At 40.3% G+C, this 26,178-nt stretch overlaps 1 protein-coding gene across 1 annotated transcript in view; it reads right to left on the bottom strand.

Moving 5' to 3' along the window:
- LOC124776169 (synergin gamma-like) overlaps window positions 1-26,178 on the bottom strand; it is a 162,799-nt gene that overhangs the window by 60,197 nt on the left and 76,424 nt on the right. Inside the window, 4 exon segments of the mRNA XM_047251010.1 lie at window positions 16,856-17,013; window positions 17,016-17,097; window positions 17,162-17,215; window positions 17,415-17,510. Of these exon segments, the coding sequence (XP_047106966.1) occupies window positions 16,856-17,013; window positions 17,016-17,097; window positions 17,162-17,215; window positions 17,415-17,510 (390 nt within the window).

Genomic DNA, 26,178 nt, shown 5'->3' with positions numbered 1-26,178 from the left:
TTAGTGGTCGATCACTTCACCTACCTCTCGAACACCAGTCTTCGTCATCTGGCACATCCAAATTTGCTACTAAAACTCCTTTCCTCAAATTCGCACCTACAGCGCTAAAATTATCCATGTTCACAGGAACCACTTCCTCGTTGTTCCCCTCCTGTACGTGTACAACACTACATTTCACAAAACAACTCAATGAACCCAAATCTTCATTATCCTCCAATGGTTCAATAACACATACCGTACCCACAGGTAGATTCGGCTCCACACTTACCCAAAGCGACTTCCCAGTGCCACTAGACACACACGCATGCGAATTAAGCCTTAATGCTAAGGTTGGTGGTTCAATTGGTTTGTTCATTACTTGAACTCCCCTAGTGACAGCTCTGCATTGACAACAGTTTCCTCTAGTGGAAATAACATTCCACCAAGTTCTACAGTTTGTTGTCCAAGGTCAATTTTTGCATGATGTTGATGCAAGAAATCTACTCCTAGGATCATGTCGTAGCCCTCGCTCACCCATGGTACCACCTCCATGCATGCATTAAATTGGACTTTCCCTATGCAAAAGTCAACTGTCACCGACCTCAAAGGCGTGACCTCCTTATCTGCCACTCCAATTAATCTATAACGTGGTGGGTCTAACTTCCTTCATCCCATTATATTCTTAGTAGCCACTGACACTTGCGCCCCTGTGTCCAACAAAATCTTAAACTTTTTAGTTCCTATGGATCCTACCACTGAACATTTCACCTCTGCATACATATTCGTAGCATTGGAATGAAACGGGAGCTCCCTTGGCTGGGTCTTGCGGCCCCTCTGCCATTTAACGCTTGTCCACCTCTCCTATCTCCACTTCTCCATCCTCCACACTGCTGATTTCTACCCCTTCCTATACTCCCCGGTGACCGGTTACATGGCCTCTGCACATGTCCCATACAACCACACTTATAACATTTCATACCCACTGCAAATACTGTTTGCCTCTCACGTACACCTGTTGCCACGTGTATTTCCTCGCATTGAATTGGCAGCTGAATGGCCGAATACAAATCTTTTGGATTCCCTTCATGCACTTTCCATGAGATATGCGCTGGTAACCCTCTCAAAAATACATCAAGTGCCCTTAGCTCGGCCTCCTGCAACAGAACACTATTTGCTTCATTGCTCTGACCCAACTCATAAGTATACTCATTAATTTCCCTTACCCTGTCTGCAAATTTCTCCACCGTCTCCCCGTCTCTTTGTCATCATACTTAACCTCACCCTAAAGTACCGAGCATCATTCTGTTTCTTGTACCTTTTGTAAAAGCCCTTCCTTTAACTGCTTAAACTGCCCTGCCTTCCTTAAGTCCTCAGAACACCTTACATATGTTTTCGCTTCGCCCGTTAATCTAATCTTAGCTACATGTAACAACTGTTCATCAGACCAACCATTCATCACAGCTGAAATTTCCAAGTCCTCCACAAACGAACGCACATCCTCAGATACCTTGCCAAAAAACGTAATAATCAAACTTGCGGCAGCTGGATCAATCTCCTGCACCCTAGGCAACAACGACTGATCAGATGTGGTTTCATGCTCATTTCTAGAAGCTAATTAACTTCTCAACTGCGTATTGTCAGCTATCAATTGTGCTACCTTTTCCATCAAAATCAGCACCACTTCTGGTTCCGACACACCTTGCGTCCTTGACTCTGGCATTGTGTTGCTTTCGTTCTCAGTTAGTCATTTTGAATAGGGACTAAGTATAAGAATAACCCGACTTCCTACAGCTCCGTATCATCACACTCAGTACCATCATAAACCAATACAAAAGTAATCAAATGCCATGAAAAAAAATAAATCGTACTGCCCCAAACACACTACCACTTATTCTGACAACAAAATAATATGCCCAAGCAAAACATCTAAAAATGTGGCTTGTCAGGAGCCATACATGAAAAAAGGAAAAAAAAAAAAAGAAAACATCCAACACTAAAATGAACAATTTTATCAGCACTCACCACATCTTGTGACTGTACTGCAGGCGGTGGGCTTGAATGTTGTACTGGACAGACGACGTCCGCTATTCTGACACCAAATGTTGTTGTACCAGACGCCAAATGCTGAATCAGGATGACTAAATGTAGCAGGAAGACACCAAATGTAGTGGGTGGGGCAGTATTAAAACTCAGCGAGAACTTTCCAAATGATTTATTTGTTTCCACAACAGTGCTCCGTTCACCTTGGTCTGCATCACAGGACCCTGCAATGCAGAGGAAGTACCCCAATGGCCTGTGCAACGCAACGCTGTGTCGTGCCGGCATTGGCCGGCCAGCTCCAGAATTCTGATTATGTCAGGATGGCTACGCCAGCAGCTGACTCAGTGCTGCTCAGTGTAAGCTGAGCTGGCCCCACTGCCGCTTCTTCCTCGTTGGCGTAGCTGAGAACGTGGCGGCAACGACCGCCCGCGATCCCGAGTCCAGATCTGCGGCCCTCACCTCGGAAGTCTCTGGCATGTTTCAGGAGCTGAGACGACTGCACGCGGTAACGAGCCAAAGAGGGGCAGGCCGTTGGCTTGCTGCGGACCTTGCGTCGGCCTCAGAGGGTTGAACCAATGACCCGCTGTGGACTGGGATGCTGGCGCCCCATCCCTGCTTGTAGCCTGGCAGTGTAACATTCCGTCCAGGAGAGCTGCCACACTTGAATGAATCTCATTAGAAAATGGCACCTATTTATACTTGGCTGTGCACCTCTGTCTTGCCAAGTGCGCTGGTTCACATCACGTATGCATAACACTTAGGTTGGCCAGTGGCCCTCTTCTGCCTGTGACTTGCGCCATGGAAACCGCTGTGTGTGCCCTCTCTGGCAGTTCTACGCCCCTGTGGCCTCTATTTGCCTTCACAACTGGTGGTATGTGTAACTTACTGCAACCCGGCCTGCACCTGGCTGTAACTTGTGCTCCGAATATCGCACAAAACTTACTTTCCCTATCCTTAAGGGTGGTGCCGCTACAGTATCCTACAACTTCCACATTACTGGCAACAGCTTAGTCACAATGCTGGTGACTACTTTGAAGGTCAGTAAAACTTTGAAACACGTATCTATTTTGTACGAGCTGTAAATAAATAGTTGCCACTATTCAAGTTCCAGCTCTCGTACATAACTTCATGCGACATTAATAAATGAAAAGCACTAGTTTGGTTTTGTTCAACAGTATTAATTTATTGTGTTAACCGGTTTTTGGCTTACAAGGCCATCATCGGAGATTTACTGACTATTATTGCCAAAGAACTTACAATGTTAGTAAATGACATTGGAAAAGAAGTTACATCATTCAATTGAAGCACGAACGCACAGTAATAATGTCTTTGACAGTGTAGTGGTAGTGCAATGTAAAAAGTTGAACAATAAATACATATGCAGAGAGTAAACAGGAAAAAGACTTTAATGCAAAATTGGAAAAGCATGCCACATAACAGTTTATATTAATACACAAAACCAATAAAATAAAATAAAATCAGTACTCGACAAGGCTACTTCAAGAGGTATAAAATATGGATAGTGATATACAAATAAAAATGTATTGAGTGGGAGGCATAATTACCAGCCAGAGTCCCATGTCTTTCACTTTGCAAACAAAGGTCAAACACAATCTGCTGGAAGCCTTGGAAATAAACAAACATCTAGCTCACAGTCCAGATCTAATATGACCAGACACAGCTCAATACTTCCCCTCTTCTAAACTTCACGTAATCCCTTCAGTTTATAAACACTTTCCACTCTGTCTGTTCCTTCATATTCCACTATTTTCATGTATTCACCGAGTCCTTTTATTTTATTGAAATTGCCTATGTAATCCATATAGTCTGTATTTACAGTTGTTAACCCTTTGTTTTAATTGGTACTTGTATTACTTTCAATGTTTAATACCTCTTGAAGTTGTCGAGTACTGTTTTAATTTTACTGGGCACATTTATTTAATGCAAACTGTTATATAGGCACAATTTTTGAGTATATTGTTAAAGTTTTTCCTATTTCCTCCATTTATATTTGTGTATTGTTCAACGTTTTACTTTTTAAAATGCAGTAACACCACATATCACAGATGGCATTTACTGTGTGTTCCCTCACATTCCTCAGTTTTTCTCCATTTATTCATTTCTGTTTATCTTATTGACACTGCTCAAGTTCTTCATATATTCTATAGTTACAATTGATAATCCTTTCTTTTAATTTATTCTAGCTGACCCGGCGAACTCTGTTCTGCCTTAAAGCCAATAAGTAATCAGATTTTGGATGTTAAGTTCAATTTTTTATTAGGAAATACAAATAAAAAATTAAGTATTTTAATGATTCTTTATGTTTTTTTGATGAATAGCTTCCACTCTTCAATTAAGTACCTTGTGATACACGAAATTTTTTGTTTTATTATCAGGTGCAAGAATTAACAATGCATATGGTCTTCCGGCCCGTGAACATGCCACATATAATTGACCATGTGAAAAACATGGATATTCCAGATTTCAACCACAAACTTTCGAGGATTGGCCTTGCGATTTGTTAATGGTAATGGCAAATGCAAGACGGATCGGAAAGTGAAGTCTTTTAAACTTAAATGGCATATCGGTTGGGATCATCAGGATCCTCGGAATGAGAACTTCCTCATCTTCGAATTTTCCTTTGAGTATCATCACGTAAATAACATTGTTCATCAATTTACTTACCACCAAATGCGTACCGTTGCACAGTTTTGGTTGGTTTATGTTTCAAAGCGTGATTACTACAGAGCCAACTTTTAGGCGTAAATTGTGTGGTGGTAAGTCAGGCACATACAAGGAGTTTAAAAATTCAACTGGGCAGTTGGTGGCTTCATCTTTATTTGTTACACAGTCAATAGATTTGAATGAATGCATTTTACCAATGATCTCATTCTGAATTATGTAATTTAGGTCATCTACATCTTTATTCTTAGCCGCTAAAATTACTCGCTCACTCAACCATTCATTACTTTTGTAGTTAGTAAAGATGTTTGGGAATACTTTGTTGATAAGTTTGTCTTTCGATGAGACAAAGTTACAGAAATTATGAGGAAATGAAATCAATCCGCTCGATTCTTCGACAGGTACTCGACAATTACCGATAGTCAGCAATTGCTCCAAGAAATCTTCAGCAGATGTTGTTATATCCTAGCCAGTAATGCCACCCGAGCCCGCTGCCAAAAGGTTGGCAGCATCAAAGTCCGGACGCCGTCCGCATAAGCAGCGCCAGCGAGACAGGAAATCGCCGCAAGTTTGCGCGCGCCACCGCTGGCTTCTGGGTTCTTAAGCGCTGGAGTCGCGAGCGCTAGGACAGTTCTGTATTCGCCGCTCAGTTGTATACTCGCCACCGAATTGTGTACTTGCTAGTCAGTTGTGTGTTCATCGCAGCAGAGTAGTTGTTTGTCGTCAGCCGACGCTGACCTAGCCGCTCCGACTCGAACTAGACAGATCTCTGTAGACACGGAGTTCACTATTGTGTTTCTGTATCTTCGACAATAAAGATAAGTACCGACTTTTATTTAATCAGAGTGTTTGGGTTTTCATCTTTCTGTTCACTGTTCCAGCGGACCGGTCGGCCCGCTATTAAAAGTGTGGCGGTGACTTCGTAAGCCGTTTCTACAGCGAATTGTTTGTCGCTACGAACACCGCCACAAAAGATGTATCATTAAGCAATGCAACTCCCATGTTTGTTGTCAGCTCAAGTTTCTTCACATAGTGCCATAGATTCGATGATTTGAGGCAAGCATCGTTTTGGTCATGGCATTGTTAATGATGATTCAAAGAAAATACAAATTATTTATTTAAATTTTTAGTTAATGATATATACTGATACTTAGCCATAGACGTTTAGCTGTCATTTGTGTTTTGTTATTCCATGTCAGAGGCGTTTTTGTTATACCACGTCTTACAGTGACATTTAGCTGACATTTGCATTTTGTTATTCCATGCCAGATGCGTTTTTGTTATACCACGTTTTATAGCGGTCAAGTGGGATAAAAAGTATCCTATGTCCATCTCTTGGTTCTAAGCTACCTCTCCACCAATTTTCAGCCAAATTGGTCCAGCCGTCGTTTAGCTGACATGTGCATTTTGTTATTCCATGCCAGATGCGTTTTTGTTATACCAAGTTTTATAACAGTCGAACGGGATAAAAAGTATCCTATGTCCGTCTCCTGGTTCTAAGCTACCTCTCCACCAATTTTCAGCCAAATTGGTCCAGCCGTTCTCGAGTTATAAATAGTGTAGCTAACAGGACTTTCTTTTATATATATATAAATGTATATCACTGTCCATGTTTTATACCTACTGAAGTAGCCTTGTCAAGTACTGATTTTATTTTATTTTATTGGTTTTGTTTATTAATATAAACTGTTATGTAGGCAGCTCTTCCAATTTTGCGTTAAAGTCTTTTCCTGTTTACTCCCTGTCACAACTGTGGGTTCGTGCTTCAATTGAGATGTGTCACTTTTTTTTTCCAATGTTGTTTACAAACATTGTAAGTTCTTTGGCAATAATAGTCAGTAAATCTCCGATGATGGACTTGTGAGCCGAAAACCAGTGAACACAATAAATTAGTACTGTTGAACAAAACCAAACTAGTTCTTTTCATTTATTAATGTCACATGAAGTTATATACGAGGGCTGGAACTTTAATAGTGGCAACTATTTATTTACAGCTCGTACAAAATAGATACGTGTTTCAAAGTTTTACTGACCATCAAAGTTGTCACCAGCATTGTGTTTAACCTGTTGCCAGCTATGTGGAAGTTGTAGGATACTCTTAGCAGTGCCAGTTGTGTTGACAGTTCGAGTGGCACGGTCTATTGCCTGATGAATTTGTAGCGGTTCTGAAGCGAATGCCGTGAAGTGTTTCCTTCAGTTTAGAAATCGAGTTGAACTCACGAGGGCTTAAGTCAGGGGAGTGCAGTAGATGGCATAGCACTTAGCAGACTCATCAGTCAAACAAATCACTAACAGCATGCACTGTACAATGCGTGGCCCCATACTGCAGCTCTAACCGTCTCCAAGCTACAGCAAATGCACTGGACTACACTTCATCATCCTGCTTACAGCCCAGACTTATCGCCCTGCAGTTTCCATTTATTCAGAACATTTAAAAAAGCTCTAGAAGGGCGACAATTTGAAGATGATGAGAATGTGGAAGACTTCATGCGCAACAGGCTGGTGACAAGACCCAGTTCTTTTTATGATGTAGGCATCAAAAAGCTGCCCATACGCTGGGACAAATGCATTTCCAAAGCAGGAGACTATGTGGAAAAATAAATTATAATTGCCTAGAGTTTTTCAATAAATTAACTTAAATAAAAACTAAAATTCCGTTTATATTTGATCTGCCCTCGTATCTTTGTCTTGACGGGGTTTTTGTCAATCATTTGTCTCAAGGCTTCATAATTCTTTGCATATTTTATGGCAATGGGTGACATTTCTTTACATTTTCTGGTGCCTTTTACAAATGATTTCAATTCTGCTTATGGTAAATGATTTTTGTTAGGCTTTTCACCCCAGTGTGACATGTCGTCTACAGATGTATATGTACAGAACTTTTATCATCACTGTCGTCTTGATATTCTACAGCTGGACTATGGTTTAAATCTGAAGGAGAGAAGGCAGGACTGCCTCGCATAAGGTTGTTTCAAATTGAAAATGATCACTAGATGATGATCGGGGAATTGAGAAAGATGGTGAACCACTGATATTTGTCATCTGACAAACAACTGTTTTGTCCATTGTAACGTCAGAACTTTGATTATCTTGTACTAGATCTTTCCAATCAGTACTTGATGCCTGAAGGTTATTGAGAGCTTCTGAACTCTTCATATTATGTTCTGGAGGTTTCATGTCAGAAGAAAAGCAATGTTGCTTTGTACATTCTGGGAAAAATTTCAAAGCCATTGCAGGAGAGATGTCGACGTACTGTTTCCCTTGTGTGTAATTTTTGAATTGTGGCAAGCACTTCTCGCATTGGTTGCTAACTTACAGTTGTTGTGACACTAATTTCAGAGAATTCACTGTCAATACTCATACCATTAACACACTGCTGTCCGGCGACAACACAGTGTTGTTGTGCGCGAAATAGCGGTCAACAGCTGGCAACACCACAGTTGTGTCTTCTGCATAATATCGCTCAGTGGCCGGCGATATCACAGTGGTGTTGTGAGCATGGTATCACGCAGTGGCCGGTGACAGCACTTTAGTATCTTTTGCATTATTTTGGTGTTTTGTTTAGGTAACAATAAGTTACACACGTCAACACGTTTTTTTGTTTTTATAAGCATTTGTGCCCTTTCATCATGGCAGATGAAAGAGGCAATAGGATAATTTACAATGAATGTGAGGACGTCTTGTCTGATGTTCTGGATGACTCAGCCGATTTGGAAGAAGACATTGGATATCAAAAAAATGAAAGTGCAGCAGAATCGTTGGAAGATAGTGAAGTACATCCAGGAAGAATTCGGCGAACGCAACGGTTGCCAACTGATTTGGCTGAATCAGACAAAGAAGACAGTGCACAGTGATCAGACTTTGAATTACCAAGGACCAATAATAAATTTGAAGGATCTACGGGTCCAAACATATTTCCCAAAGATACACAGAGCATCGAGGATATCATAGAATTATTTATTGGGAATGATCTATTTGAATATATTAGCAACAAAACCAACAAGTACTACAGTCAAAATTGTAATAGAAGGAAACTGGATTTTAAAAAATGCCAAATTTGTCGGCGTTACGGGACCCGAACTTAGAAAATCGTTTGGTCTTGCTATCTTTATGGGAATTGTAAAAGAAGCAAGGATTGATGGTTATTGGTCAACAAATCTGTTGATAGACACACCAATATTTCGAAAAACGATGTCCCGTAACCGACTCAAGACAAATATTATCATTTTTACATTTTTCCCACAGCAACAATAAACCACATAATGCCGACCGGCTTTGTAAAGCAATTCACAATTGATTATTCTTCCAAAAAGTTTAAAGAAATGTTTAATCTAAGTTAAAACATCTCAACTGATGAAGGAATGATACCGTGGTGTGGCCAGTTAAATTTTAAAGTTTACAATCTGTTGAAAATTACGAAATACGGCATACTCATTCGGATGTTGTGTGATTCAAGTACGGGATACATTTCCACAAACAAGATACATTCCGGTGCTGGACAGCCTTTAGCAAAAACAGTGATGGAACTACTGACATCTTCTGATGGAAAGTGGCATCACCTCTGCATGGATAGTTATTATAACAGTGTAGAACTTGCAGAGAAGTTACCTGAAAAGAAAATTTGAGTTTGTGGAACGATATGGCAAAATAGAGGATTTCCTGAAAATTGAAGTGCACAAAAGTCAATGTGTTTGAAGCTTGTCATCAACAGAAAAGAGACAAGCGGCCGGCAATAAGCCAAGTAATCTGAATTAGCGCTGCTGGCGCCAAGCGAATAAATTTGTACGAGATGTGCAGACGGCAAAGTGTTAACAAGAATTACACAGCTTTTCCTTATGTGGCCTGTAGAGTTTCAATTACAGTAAATTAGGCATAAACTCATATACAGACTGTGAAAATATTTCCCTCAAATGAAATCTGCAATCTGGTGTGTCACTTTACTAAAATCTTAAATGATAGATTATGCAGTACTCTAAAAAAACTATATGAAGACATCACTGTATCTTAGATCCTGATGAAATTTCATGCTGTATTTGGACATTTCAACATGAAAGAAACCACATTAGAAAAAGCAGCTCAGATGCTTGAACTTTTGAAACACCTGGGAGGTGCAAAGATCTCCTTAATTGTTATGCCATATTATTCAAGACTTATCATTACTTACCTATAACCACAAAAAAAGCATAGCACCAAGACACAGTTGAATGAAGTACATATGGGCAAAATTCTGGAAGACATTACACATGAAATATCAAAACTACACAATATCCTTTGAAAGAGGCAAAATTTGTCAACCCGATCAAGTTCTTACATCTTAAGGGCATCTCACTAGCAGAAATTTATTCTGGAGGTCTGCCACGTCATGGAATCAGATGCAAAGTTATGCATTACTGGAGTTACATGCAATGTGCTACTTTGTGTATATTGTGCAATTACATAAGAAATGAGCATCTTTACTGTGCCACATTGTTACAGAGAATGAGACATGGTTACACCACATGACACTGGAGATAAAACAAGCACCCATGCTCCTGAAATTGCAGATTCAGCAAAAAGAAAGGCTTCCTGCACTGTAAACATATGCTTCATCCTAATTTTGTCATTATGGATAGGGCAGAGAATGTTGTCAGTTTCTGCAATACACTGGTGTAGTTTCAGAAAGCAATATTTCTACAGCTATATCTACATTGTTACTCTGCAATTCACACTTAAGTGCCTGGCAGAGGGTTCATCGAACCATTTTCATACTACTTCTCTACCATTCTTTGCACTTTTTCGATGTCCTCTGTCAATCCTACCAGGTAAGGATCCCATACCACACAGCAATAATCCAGCAGCGGATGGACACGTGTAATATAGGCTGTCTATTTAGTGGGTTTGTCATATCTTCTAAGTGTTCTGCCAACAAAGCACAGTCTTTGTTTTGCCTTCCCCACAATATTATCTATGTGGCCTTTCCAATTTAAGTTGCTCGTAATTGTAATTCCTAGGTATTTAGTCGAATTGACAGCCCTTAGATTTGTGCGATTTATCGTACACCCAAATTTTATTGGATTTCTTTTAGTACCCATGTGGATGACCTCGCACTTTTCTTTGTTTAGTGCCAATTGCCACTTTTCACACCATACAGAAATTCTCTCTAGATCATTTTGTAATTGGAATTCATTGTCTGATGATTTTACTAGATGGTAAATTACAGCATCATCTCAAACAATCTAAGGGGGCTGCTCAGATTATCACCTAGATCATTTATGTAAATCAGGAACAGCAGAGGGCCTATGACACTACCTTGCGGAATGCCAGATATCACTTCTGTTCTACTCAATGATTTACCGTTCATCACCATGAACTGTAACCTCTCTGAGAGGAAATCACAAATCCAGTCACACGACTGAGACAATACTCCATATTTACAGAACTGGAAAGCACGCTTGGTTTGAGACAGGTGTCCATGTTTGTTAGAAGAAAGACACGGATGTTGATATTCTGAAATATATCGCAGAGTTCACTGAAATGAGTTGAAAGTTATGGGCAACTATGTTCTACGGTAACAACGCAGACATTTTGAAAGAACTACTCGCTGCACGAGTAGACAAGTTCATAGCTCCTAAAGCAAAGGCTTTGGATTTCATTTGCACAGCTCTTTTCCTACCTTCATCTGCACCATTATCCTGTCAGCTCTTGTTCACACACCATGTAGCCCGAACTTGGATATCACAATATTCAAAATTTTTATCTTTCAGCAGTGAAATCCTTGCGTGTTGTCAGACTTGTCTTTACGAGTTTCTTAATCACCATGACTGTTTCAGACCTTTTTGTATATGATACAAACATCACAATTTCCAAATAATAATGTCCTATATCCTACTCTATAGCTTCTGATTGTAGAATGTGCTGTTTGTATATTTGTTCTCACTTTATGTTCTTACAGTTTAAAATATCTATGTTAATGGTAAGTATTTTAATTTTTCCAGCATAACTTTCCATGTTGCACTACAATATGTCAACCACACAGCCTTTGAGTGATGTACGGTAGCATTTTACCAAAATGGGGGGGGGGGGGGGGGGGGGGGGGAATAAAAAAATAAAACGCCACTACTGTCAACAGATAATTTCCATGGCTTCTGGCTCATCAAACCTGAAGAGAGATCTAAAATCGCCATCAATCGATGAAGAAATTTGAGAAATCACTTCTTGTGAACAGTCCTCACTGAAATCTCCTTCCATGTCTTGCAAGGGTATCCTCTCAGAGAGGCAACCTAAGTCTCAAGCTGTATCCAGGCCCATCAATGTCAACAGATTCTGGACCAAGTCCTGATTCATTTCCTTTTGTGATGCCCTCACCCCTAGCTGCTTTTCATTTACAACAACCAAAATGTAAATGTTTATTATTTAAAGCCACTCACATTAAATAAAAGTATGGCATTAGATGTACAGCTTTTAAAAATGATTTAAGTTGAAAAAGTTACCATACTCTCTCTAATGCCCAGTTTGTATGATGAGTTACTTCATAAAACTAAAAATGATTTGGCCACTGGACTGCAAAGGCAGTCTGCCTTATGTCTGATGTGTGGATGAGTGTAAATAACATTAGTGTCTATGCTCTCACTGCACATTTCATAGATGAGAAGAGTTAACTACAGTCACATCTTTTAGAGTGCTCCAATTTGAAGACAGATACCCTTTAGAAAACGTCTCAAAATGGCTAAAGTCTGTTACTGTCAAATAACTTCCAAAGTTATGGATGATGTGTCAAATATGTAATTGACTGCCATGCTTCTGAAACTTCCACATATCCCATGCTTTGCACATCTTTGCACCTCACTGTGCAGCGAGCTATTCATAAATCCGTACAGGAAACTACCGCTGAGGTGAAAAGAGTTATGTTTCTCAAGGAGACACTTTACTTTAAGCAAACTTGCTGAAATGCAAGAAAATTAAAAAATAAAATAAAAATAGCACCAAGTGAAACCATGTCCTAAGCTGATGAATCTACTTAAGAAATGTTGCAAAGATTTACTTTAAATATACATCCCATAATTTTTGGCCTCGCTATTTTAGGTGGAAAATTGCTCACCTAAAAATTAAAATATACAAACTGAGAGATAATGCAACAGGCTTTACAGATTTTGAAAGTTTTGATGAGGTAACCAAAGACTGAAGTGGCCTCAGAAAAAAACAGTCTCACTTTCAAAAATGAAATTCTTGCCGAGATTAATGGAATGGCAACTAAATTCTTTTAAAGACAAAAATAAAGAATGTCCTAAAGAAACAGAGTCATTGCTGATAATTCGCTTAAAGGGTTATCAGAGCGGTTAGGAGTTATCTGGAGGAATGAACTGATTAGTCAGGCAACTTTATTGGACCCTCTTATTCAAAAGGCAAGGATTTTCAGGCAACAAAACATTTCACAATTGCTACATGAAGGCTACTGCAGAAAGTATTGGTTGTCCAACAAGGAAAAACACAGCTCATTTCTCAACTAGTTACCACTGTAACGCAGGAAACTTCTTCAGTCTGGGAAGAGTTCGATGAAATTATTAGTCAGTTCAAGCAAGTCACAACCTGGAAAGTGTGGAAATTGTTGAATTGGACAAATATTTAGCACAGGGGTATTTGCCTAGAAACAGCAATGCCCTAAACAGTTGGAAAACAAGCAAATTGCTATGGCCAACACTACATCAACTGGTACCAAAATTATTATTTATCACAGCAAGATCAGTGCCCTGTGAACAAATATTTTCAAAAGCAGGACAAATGTGCACTGAGAAGAGAAACAGATTCACATTGACTAAAATGGGTTAAATTTTATTATTGAGTGATTTTTCCATTTTGGGTACATATATTGTAATACTGACTGTACATGACAATTGCAGATATATTCTAATTACAGTTATGTAATAATTCTTCTGTTGTTGTGGTCTTCAGTCCTGAGACTGGGTCGATGCAGCTCTCCATGCTACTCTACCCTGTGCAAGCTTCTTCATCTCCCAGTACCTACTGCAACCTACATCCTTCTGAATCTGTTTAGTGTATTCGTCTCTTGGTCTTCCTTTAAGTTTTTTACCCTCCACACTGCCATCCAACACTAAATTGGTGATCTCTTGATGCCTTAGAATATGCCCTACGAACTGATCCCTTCTTCTAGTCAAGTTGTGCCACAAATTTCTCTTCTCTCCAATTCTATTCAATACCTCCTCATTAGAATGTGATCTACCCATCTAATCTTCAGCATTCTTCTGTAGCACCACATTTCGAAAGCTTCTATTCTCTTCTAGTCTAAACTAATTATCATCCACGTTTCAGTTCCATACATGGCTGCACTTCATACAAATACTTTCAGAAATGACTTCCTGACACTTAAATCTATACTTGATGTTGACAAATTTCACTTCTTCAGAAACACTTTCCTTGCCATTGCCAGTCTACATTTTATATCCTCTCTACTTCAACCATCATCAGTTATTTTGCTCTCCAAATAGCAAAACTCATTTACTACTTTAAGCGTCTCATTTCCTAATCTAATTTCCACAGCATCAACTGATTAAATTCGACTACATTCCATAATCCTTGTTTTGCTTTTGTTGATGTTCATCTTATATCCTCCTTTCAAGACACTGTCCATTCTGTTCCACTGCTCTTCCAGGTCCTTTGCTGTCTCCAACAGAATTACAATGTGATCAGTGAACCTCAAAGTTTTTATTTCTTCTCCATGGATTTTAATTCCTACTCCGAATTTTTCTTTTGTTTCCTTTACTGCTTGCTCAATATACAGATTGAATAACATCGGATATAGGCTACAACCCTGTCTCACTTCCTTCCCAACCACTGCTTCCCTTCCATGCCCCTCGGCTCTTATAACTGCCATCTGGTTTCTGTACAAATTGTAAATAGCCTTTCGCTCCCTGTATTTTACCCATGACATCTTCAGGATTTGAAAGAGAGTATTACAGTCAACACTGTCAAAAGCTTTTTCTAAGTCTACAAATGCTAGAAATGTAGGTTTGCTTTTCCTTAATCTATTTCCTAAGATAAGTCATAGGGTCAGTATTGCCTCAAGTGTTCCAACATTTCTACGGAATCCAAAATGATCTTCCCCGAGGTCGGCTTCTACCAGTTTTTCCAATCGCCTGTTAAAAATACGTGTTAGTATTTTGCAGCCGTGGCTTATTAAACTGATAGTTCGATAATTTTCACATCTGTCAACACTTGCTTCCTTTGGGATTGGAATTATTATATTCTTCTTGAAGTCTGAGGGTATTTCGCCTGTCTCATACATCTTGCTCACTAGACTGTAGAATTTTGTTACGCCTGGCTCTCCCAAGGCTGTCAGTAGTTCTAATGGAATGTTGTCTACTCCCGGGGCCTCGTTTTGACGTAGGTCTTTCAGTGCTCTGTCAAACTCTTCACGCAGTATCATATCTCCTATTTCATCTTCATCTACATTCTCTTCCATTTCTATAATACTGTCCTCAAGAACATCACCCTTGTACAGACTTTCTATATACTCTTCCACCTTTCTGCTTTCCCTTCTTTGCTTAGAACTGGGTTTCCATCTGAGCTCTTGATATTCATGCAAATGGTTCTCTTTTCTCCAAAGGTCCCTTTAATTTTCCTGTAGGCAGTATCTATCTTACCCCTAGTGATATGCGCCTCTACATCCTTACATTTGTCCTCTAGCCATCCCTGCTTAGCCATTTTGCACTTCCTGTCGATCTCATTTTTGAGATGTTTGTATTCCTTTTTGCCTGCTTCATTTACTGCATTTTTTGTATTTTCTCCTTTCATTAATTAAATTCAGTATCTCTTCTGTTACCCAAGGATTTCTATTAGCCCTAGTCTTTTTACCTACTTGATCATCTGCTACCTTCACTATTTCATCCCTCAAAGCTACCCATTCTTCTTCTACTGTGTTTCTTTCCCCGATTATTGTCAATCGTTCTCTAATGCTCTCCCTGAAACTCTCTACAACCTCTGGTACTTTCAGTTTATCTAGGTCCCATCTCCTCAAATTCCCACCTTTTTGCAGTTTCTTCAGTTTAATCTACAGTTCATAACCAATAGATTGTGGTCAGAGTCCTCATCTGCCCCTGGAAATGTCTTACAATTTCAGACCTGGTTCCTAAATCTCTGTCTTACCATTACATAATCTATCTGATACCTTCTAGTATCTCCAGGCTTCTTCCATGTATACAACCTTCTTTCACGATTCTTGAACCAAGTGTTAGCTATGATTAAGTTATGCTCTGTGCAAAAGTCTACCAGGCAGCTTCCTCTTTCACTCCTTAGTCCCATTCCATATTCACCTACTACGTTTCCTTCTCTTCCTTTTCCTACTATCGAGTTCCAGTCACCTATGACTATTAAATTTTCATCTTCCTTCACTATCTGAATAATTTCTTTAATTTCATCACACATTTCATCAATCTCTTCGTCATCTGCAGAGCTAGTTGGAATATAAACTTGTACTACTGTGGTAGGCGTGGGCTTCGTATCTATCTTGGCCACAATAATGCTTTCACTATGCTGTTTGTAGTAGCTTACCCGCATTCCTACCTTCCTATTTATTATTAAACCTACTCCTGCATTACCCCTATTTGATTTTGTATTTATAACCCTGCATTCACCTGACCAGAAGTCTTGTTCTTTCTACCACCAAACTTCACAAATTCCCACTATATCTAACTTTAACCTATCCATTTCCCTTTTCAAACTTCCTAACCTACCTGCCCGATTAAGGGATCTGACATTCCACACTCTGATCCCGTAAAACACCAGTTTTCTTTCCCCTGATAACAACGTCCTCCTGAATAGTCCCCGCCCGAGATCCGAATGGGGGGACTATATTAACAATGTTATGAAAAGCAAAGTTGCTACTCACATACAAATGACTGCAGCTGACACTGCCAGATGCCGCAGTCATATGTGTGTCAGTTGTGTTTGCACGCATCTTTAATCCAAAGTAGAGAGAGATGCTAATAATACAATCATACATAAGACAGCAAGAGCAAGCAATTTTACAAGAAGGAATGAGCATTACTGGAAACAAACAAGAAAGAGATACTGCATATCAAACATGCAGCACCACAGGACTTTCAAGGCAAAATCAGAATGAATTAACTATATTTTATATAGTTATATAGTAAAAACTAACCTGTGCAAGAGCAATCAGAGCAAGTACAGTGTACAGCTCAAGTTCTGTGAGTTGTCCAGGTACCTCTTATTAGCTAAACTCCAGATATGGCCCCAAAACATCAGCAGTTAAACCACTGGTTATAAGAACTGGGAACAGTCGACCAGTATCTGCCAGCCATTTGGTCCCAAAACAAGTGACCACACATGGCTGTAGATAGGAGGCAGGCTGTTTGAACACGCTGTCAACCAAGTGGGAAGCTTCTGTCTGTCATGGGACTGGCTGTGATACCGCAGACACATTGTGTGTTGTTGATGCTCCGGCTACATAATTTGCTGGCAGAAATGATGTACCAGCAACACCAGCTGGAAGTACTGGCACCTGAAGAAAATTACACTGTAACTAAAACATACATTTGGTGCACGCAACTCTAGGAGTGCACTCTCTCTCTCTCTCCTCTCTCTCTCTCTCTCTCTCTCTCTCACACACACACACAAAATGGACATTGAAATTAAGAGAAAGGGCATTAAAATTAAGAGACATATTGCTAATAAATTAAATATTTGTGATTCAAGCTCACCTGAACATGAGAAGCATTGGCACTTGTATTTGACTTCAGCTGGAATGTTTCTTTCTTTTCCAACAGATTTTCAATGAGTTTGTCAGCACTTACAGCCTAGGGAATTAAAAATATAAAGGCCTGTTTACTTACAAACATATTAAAGAAAGAGAAAAAATAACAATGGTGAAGAAATGTGACTGAATGTGAACGACAACTAACTTCCCAAACAAGTAGGAATGTAAACATAGTGTTTCAATATTTTTCAGTACTTAAAAGATAGTAGAAAAGAAAATATTCACGAATAAAGTGACAGTACGCAAACACATGAAAATTCAAGAACAAAATTTCAGGGAAGGTTGCTTATAAAGTGAGGGGCGACAAGAGCAGAACAAAGTGGGTCCAAAAAGGAACTGTCAGAGAGTTATCCAATAATGTATATTGTGGAGGGTAGGGTCCCAGCTACACTCTTGTCACATATCAGAGGAAATCGGCAAAGCACTTCCTTCCCCACTTCTCTCCTCAGAATACCACAATTACAAAGCATATTTTACATGACCAAGAATGTCAAGTGTGCTGCGTACCATCTAGCAGGCACGAAATAACATGAACAGAAATTTGCTTTGTTAGAAATAGCTGTCTGACACAAGCCACACTTTGCATTGCAACATAAGTGAAAGTGGGCTGCTCACCTGGCAGATCTGCAACCCCTCTCACACCTGTGATATGTGAGTGCCATAACCAGAAGGGGTTACATCACAGACAACAGAACTTCGGTCATGCATGTTGATTAGGCCACCATCACCAGCGCCTCTGCATCAGGATCGACTAGAATTTGGGTCCCAGCCTTCGATCTTACCTTCATACATCATTCTTCTAAAAAGTGAACTTTAGATGTACCTTGTTCTGTGACCAAGTGAATCGGGGGTGTAAAAGTGGGACAAAAAAAAAAACAAAAAACAGGATTTTTCTGGGTTTCCCAGTTAAAAATACGCTTTTTCCTATGTGAAAATACACTACGTCCCTCATGAAGCTACATTTTTTCTGCGTTAAGTGACAATACACTTTCCCGCACAGCTGTAAAACTTAACAATCCTGTTGAACGGTGAAAGTTTTACACACCGGAATAGAACTTAAGCCACATTAGGAAACAAAATCCAGCAAAAATTAATGGATTTTGGAAAGATCTTGGATGTGTGAAAATATTTACACTGCATAGTTTTTCAATTGGAAAGTGTAAACAGAACACCAAATACAGCACGTTAGCTTCTGAAGCACTGAAATCGAGATTGCTATCCACTTTTGTCAGCCACTCATAGCTCATGTCACATATTTTCACCAGTCAATGACAGCAGACATTCAGAGCATAGGACATGTGATTTAGTCAGCCAATAGCAACATCATTGTTAAGTAGTGTGAAAGCATAGCTATAAGAAAAGATAAGTTTTTCATGTATAATATTGGTCGTCATAAATTATTATTTGTGTGTGTGTGTGGTGTGTGTGTGTGTGTGTGTGTGTGTGTGAGAGAGAGAGAGAGAGAGAGAGAGAGAGATTAAACAGGGTCCTAAGAACACAGCTTAAACCGCAGCACCTGAATATTTCTGACAAGCACAATTATGTCACTGCTCACCAATCATTTCATGGTTTATGTCACTGAATATGTGCTCCTTCGAGCACTCCAACTTTTCCATGAAAAAGTCAATAAAACGGCGGGGGGGCGGTGGCAAGAGGGGGGGGGGGGGGCTATAGCCCCCATAGGACCCCCTCCCCCTCCCCCCAAATGGAGTATCATATAACACTGGATAAAATGACTTCAGACTTCAGAAATCAGTGAATAATATAATTATGTAGCAATATAGGTTGCAAAGTATTTCAAACACATTTTAACAAAAGAATAAGAGTGGTAAATAGCTTACTATCTAAACCAATAAATATCATTTAACTTAAAATGGGCGTCTTATTATTTATTAATATATATTTTTTACCCTGAACTCCAAAACAGTTACCAAAAACTATTTTAAGGAAAACCAAATTTTATTAATTTGTTGGTGGAGGACCCCAATTCTCCTTTTGTTAAGCAATATTCCATTCCCCCAAACCTCCTCCCCTCCCCCCCCCCCCCCACCCCCCCCCCCCACCAATTATCCCCCTCTCCTCCTTGACCGACTTCTAGAATCGCCCCTGATTACATGTATTCCTCAAGAACTTGCTTCATACTTTTTTGAAGGATAATTATACTTTTTGCCATCGTTAGTGCATAATTTTTAATCTATGAGAGAATTAAAATAAATATGAAACGCTAACACTGAAACTTGATCTTTTCTTGCCTGTGTTACCCTTTAAGATACATCAAACACAAATGTGCCACTAAAATATTAAAGAGTGGCATACATGGTTGGTTTTCTGGGCCTAAAATGTTTCTAAGTGGCTGGACCTCAAAGTGATAAGTTTTGAATGAGAACCACCATTTGCAATATTTTCCCATGATCTGTTGCAAATGTAAACAGTTGTGATGTCACACTCATCAAAATGAGACCCACAAGAAAGACACATTTAAAGCAGTTTGCTGTTACGAACTACTACATAGTCTTTGACACATTTTGCTGCCTGCAGATGCTTGTGTGTGCACTGTCTTTATTTGTTGTAATTGGCACTAGTTCTTTACAACTGAAGTTTTATTTTGGTGTTATTCTCCTCATTTATGTTTTATTGCTGTAGTATTATTCTGTAGCAGTGGGCCACAGTAAAGTTCTTTGGGAGAGTTATCTATTCTTACCAGTCAAACTTACAAAAATTTAACTGAAAACTAAAATAATGAAAAATTCTGGGAATTCTACAAAATTCCTGGGGTTTTCTCAGATTTCTCCCCGATGAATAAATTCCCGGGTTTTTCCCCCTAGATTTCCCTGTTGTCCCAGGGCTTAAACACCCTGTGAATATCTGACTATGACTGTTTTATCATTAAGATATACAGCCTAAATTTGGATTTGGGTAAATTCAGGGCTAACGAACCTTCACAAACTATTGTAAGCTTTTGGTTGATGAATATATTTAAAAAAATGATTCTACATTGTCTACTTGGACTGTGTTCTTGTACTTTGACTGGTGCAAGACATATTATCGGTTGGCAACGAGTATGGTTTGGGCCCTCGCACCTCATCAGTTCCAGTGGCAAGTTTAGTCTCATAGCATGCAGTGATGAGATACTTTTCTCCGAACTTAAACTTTTAGATGTATTCTTCACCTCAGGTACACAGTGTGTGCTTGTGATTACCATGTCGCAAAGACTGTGATAGTAACTTCTGCACTGACATGCCTAGTTCTCTGATGTTTGTCCTCCATATGGAAGAGGCACCTTAAGTCTTATATTTGCTCTTCAACATTCCGCAAGTCCAGAGACACCATATGACACAGCTGGCCTGTATCTCCATGGCACCAGAGGTACCCAGCCGCTGTCTCAGATGCTTCCAGAGTCAACTACTTCTGGACCTGTGTGCCACAGCTTCCTGCTTCTGGCAAGGCACCAGAACCAACAGCCAGAGTCATCACAACTCCAGACAACCTCAGTCATTATTCCTGATCAGCCTCCACTGGACAGCATCACAGAAGTTTCCTCTTTCTACACTAACTGACCTGCCCTCTTAGCAGCAACCCTCTACAGTTGTGCAAATTCCCTCCCAACTGACCCATCCTGTGCTTCAACCATGCCCAAAATGTTAGACCTAGCCAGTTGTGTCTAACCTCACCAACTTTCTTCTTCTTCTTCTTCTTATTCTTCTTCTTCCCTCTCCAGACAAGATAACTGCACTCAGTTTCCTATTTTTCCAGAGCTTCCAAAGCCAACTATGTTCTTTGGGCACAATCATTTTTCCTACCAAGTGTTCATGCACCAATCTATACCCCTGGGCACAATACTCATCAATTTCAAGTGCTCTTGTACCAACCTCTGCCCTCCTGACACATTCTTCTACCTTCTGGGCAAAAAGATTTTACATACCAAGTGCTACGGCACCCACCTTTACACTCCCTATACCGTCATTTTTCATTTACCATGCTTTCGCACTTATTTATGCAGTCCTGGTTCAACAGGTTAACTTCACCCTCTGGTCTCACTTCCATGCTCTGGGCTCAGCAATTTTTCTTTCCAAGTGCTCCTACCCCCGCATCTACCCTCTGTGTACAATTTGTCCATGTCCTTTTCAGAGTGCTTTTGCACAACTTCAGCCATCTACATCCCATGTCTACTTCTAAGTTTGGTCTCCTTCCAGACTCCCTCCACATAGCTCACTCCTCAACTGCTATCAATCTTGCCAGCTGCTCTCGGTTTGCCCATATCAGCCTTGCGGTAGCGCCAGAATTCCAGCCTAGGGACATGGCCACTAGACATTTCAAGATGCCTTCATTCCTTGACACTGCCAACACAGGAAGCCAGAGTGCTTTTGCACCACTTTCAGCCATCTATCCTGCTCTTGGATTTGTCCGTGGTAGAAGTGACACTGCACGCCAGATCCACATGCCTCCACCCAGATCTGGTGTACCCCAGCCAAACACTGATGCCTCCTTACCAGAGGATTTCATTATCTTTGGTTCCAAATTGGGGCTTCCTCTCTCTCCGTGCCGGGGACAAATGCCAAACTGCCATCTCCTCTACTGGATTGCGATCCCCAGCTTCCAGGGACATCGGCCCATCTCTTCTGTTCCCGACTCCCCTGTCAATAGGTATCGCTCACACTCTCCAGAGTCACCAGTTCTACAGGTGGGTGCATTACAGCCCAAATCTTTGAGATGGGCACCATCCTTTCATCTTTCATTGGCTAGGAGGAGGGGGAGAGGAGGGAGGGGATGTAGTGTATGGGCTGCTCGCCCAGCAGACCTGCATCTCCTCTCACAGCTGTGGCCTAGTGGTCTAACCCGGAATGAGTTACAGCAACAAAAGGCAGAACTTCAATCATGCACATTGAATAGGCCAGCAGGTGACAGCACAAGCACTATAAGAGGTTGCTGGCCTTGCAGCCCCGTTTGCTTCCCAGGCCATTTGATCGCATACAGTCCTCTAGCATCTCTTTGCAGCCTGCATATTTAGGGTGGGACAAATCCACTACAAGGTGTATTTAACTGAGACCTGAGCCAGATGCTGATTGCACCTGCAGCTCTTCAATCACAGTCTGATTTAGAATCTCTGCTACACATCACACCATGCTGCTTGCCAGCCGCTGCTGAGTGAAGAAGCCTCCAGTATCTGTCACCACCATCACTATGACTCGGTGACCAGGACTTGGTTATCAGCTACGCAACTTATTTTTGTGCCTTTTTCTTCTAACAAGTTAACCTTAGATTGTGTCTTGCTCTGTGACTAAGTGAATACCTGACATTTGATTGTATCATCATTTAGGCCTTCAGCCTAAGTTCAGCCTCATATAAAATTTAGGGCTAATCACAAATCTTCAGAAACTATTGTAAGTGATTTTGTCTCTGAAGGAGAACTTTTGGTTGATCCATTTATTAACAAAATGATTGTTTCTAGAATGAAATTCTCACTCTACAGCGGAGTGTGCACTGATATGAAATTTCCTGGCAGATTAAAACCGTGTGCCGGACCGAGACTCGAACTCAGCTTTACTGGTACTGGCAGATTTAAAGCTGTGAGGACGGGACGTGAGTCGTGCTTGAGTAGCTCAGTTGGTAGAGCACTTGCCCGCGAAAGGCAAAGGTCCCGAGTTCGAGTCTCGGACCGGCACACAGTTTTAATCTGTCAGGAAGTTTCAAATGATTGTTTACTTAGAGTGTGCTCTCACTGGGTCTCAACCAGCACAAGACATATCAGTTCTGGTGGACAATCAGTATGTTCAACTTAATTCACTGACTGTCCATGGTGGTGTGCATTATATTGCCTGTGGTCTGACTGAAATGTGCTGAAAAACTAGAAATCTGTTGTTCTGTTAATTAATCCAATTCCTATTATTATAAAATTCCAACAAGAACTCACTGACCATATATGCTCAGTTATTATCAGAAAATATCTGCTGATGTTGACGGATTGTTATATGAGGAGTTGCATCTGCCAACACGTGCTATGTACAGAAAATCTGACTTATGTTCCTTGTGAATGACACATCATCCATCAGCTACAATTGGATAGGAAGTTAAGCATTGTCAACTTTCTATCAGAAGTGCTGACTGTTACTAGTGCCTTGCAATTTCTTCCAGCAATAAGGATTGCCAGCCTGCAATCTCTATCAATGCATGGATAGCTAGCATTATGTGCGTACAGTATGTATCAGGACTAATACCTGTATAATGAAAATAAATAAGTAAAGTGAGATAACTTCCTTTAACATATCACTACTGCATCAATAAACCACTGCCAGTGCTTTTTCCAGTCTTAATACGCCCCTGGAAGCTGGCGACTACAAGGCTGTTTGTCCACCTCACAAACACCACTTGCCACCCCCCAGCCTTTCCAAAACAATGCCTCTCAGGCTGTGCAGAAACAACAAGAAGTCAAGGGCAGCTGAAACTGGACTGTATGGTTGTCACAATGTGTTAAGCCATTGCCTCTCTCTCACTCACATGTGACTGAGCCTTAGATATGGATTTTGTTTGTATGTGTCTTCTACCAGATGCAAAAATATTCGACTAACAACAGGACTAGCAAAGCGAACTGGAAGAAGGAGCTGGCGTTTGCTGCTGAATTTCAATCTCCTGTTGATGATGTCTATGAGAATGAACAAATAAGTTAAAAAATGGAAACAAATGACATCAGTACCGTTAGTACTTTGTTTTTGACATTCTCTCTCTGTAATTTTAAAAGGAAGGATTAGGGTTTAGGGTCTAACTCCCTGTCGATAATAAGATCATTACAGATGGAACCCAAGCTCAGTTTGGGAAAAGATGGGGAAGGAAACTGGCAGCATCGTTTCAAAAGAATCATCATGACATTTGCCTTAAGTGATTTGGGGTAGTCAAGGAAAACCTGAATCTGGAAGCCTAAATGGGAATTGGAAGGTTTACCATATTTTTTGGATCCAGCCCTTGTCATATTACCATATTTTTGGGTCCAACCTAGGACATATTTTTGATTTACTTGAAAGCCTTAAAAGTTTATTGAAACATTAAGATTTATTTATTCATTTGTATTTTTTACTAAACATGACTTTTTCAGAAATGGCTTGTTTGTTTTAATTACACAATAAAATTTACAATACGAATGATCTGAATCAATTTTAAAATTTAGCATATGTTATAACAGTAGCTTCTGAAATTCTGCTACTCCTTTCTGCAGACCAAATGTTCCCCACAATTGAAAAAACACTCTTAACTGGAGCAGATGTCTCACACAAAGCCATCACAAGCTCAGTCATTTTAGAAACATTGTGAAATATCAGTCTTTTGAAACTTCTTAAAAACTGCTTTCCACTTCTGTTCAACATTATCCGATACTTTTTCAGAACTTGAACCACAACCTACATTTTTGTTTTTAATTTCCTGGTTCAACAATGTACAATCATTGAGTAGACAATCATTGAGTAGATCATCAATATTTATTGAATCTTTTATAATTTCATTAGCAGCTTGTGCAGTCTCTTCTAAATCAGCCCAGACAATTTCAGTTCATAAATTTATCCACTGGAACTGTCTGAATTTAACAAAGCTGCCTCTCCACAACTCTAAGTATTGAATACTACACCGTCCAGTCACAGTAACGGGACTACCCATCAAAAGCCTAAATAACCACCTTTTGCAGCATGACTGCTGCGAGACACGCAGGACACGAGAAAATGAGGTTCTGGAAGGTACCAACAGGAATGTGGAGCTATGTCAACTTCCGTGCCATGAGGATCCATTGTGTCAACAGCCCACCAGAGATGGCATTGTGCCGAGGAAAAACAAACTGCATGTAGGGGTACACACGGTCTCCAAGTATAGATGGATACTTGTGTTGACCTATTTTGCCTCCCAGAATGATGAAATCATCCAGAGATGGCATGAAAACATTCCCCAGAACACTCCCTCCTCCGGCCTGGACCCTTCTGATATTGTTTCAGGGTGTTTTCTTTCAGACGTTTCATGCCATAAACGCCAATGGCCATCTGTCCGATAGAGCATAAAACGTGATTCATCTGAAAAGACTATCTATCACCATTCGATGGAAGTCCAGCTGTGATACTGGCATGCAAATGTCAGCCATCATCACCAATGAACAGCAGTCAGCATGGGTGCATGAACTGGGCATCTGCTGTAGAGACCCATACGCAGCATCATTCACTGAACAATCATTCAGGAGACACGCTGATAGCTCCTTGGTTCATCTAGGCAGTCAGCTGCTCAATGGTGCATGTCTATTTGCCTGTACACATTTCTGCAAACATCATTCCACCCATGTCACATGTGGCCTGTGGTGCAACACACTTGCCTCAGCGCCAGTTTTGAATAGTACCATTTTCCCAAGCACTGTATACTTCAACTACAGCAGCACAAGAACAGTTAACAAACTTAGCTGTTTTGAAAATGCTTCCACCCTTTGTCCAAAAGCCAATGATCACGCCCTTATGTCAGATAAATCATTCTGTTTCTGCATTACGACAATCACTGCACTATTTGCCATGTCCCCTGATGAGCTTTATATAACCTCCCCTGCTAGTGCTGCCACCTGCCATCTCTGAGCAATTTCATGTGATGTTTCATTGAAATTTAAAAGTTTAATTTGAATTCCCTCCTCCAGACTTAAATGCATTACAACAATCAGAACAAGTTTTACTTCACTTCTGTTTGAGCTATCCATC

Source organism: Schistocerca piceifrons, chromosome 1, assembly GCF_021461385.2.
Source record: "Schistocerca piceifrons isolate TAMUIC-IGC-003096 chromosome 1, iqSchPice1.1, whole genome shotgun sequence".
Lineage (NCBI taxonomy): Eukaryota > Metazoa > Arthropoda > Insecta > Orthoptera > Acrididae > Schistocerca > Schistocerca piceifrons.
Note: the sequence above shows the minus strand (reverse complement) of the source record. Positions and strands in the feature narration are given on the sequence as shown.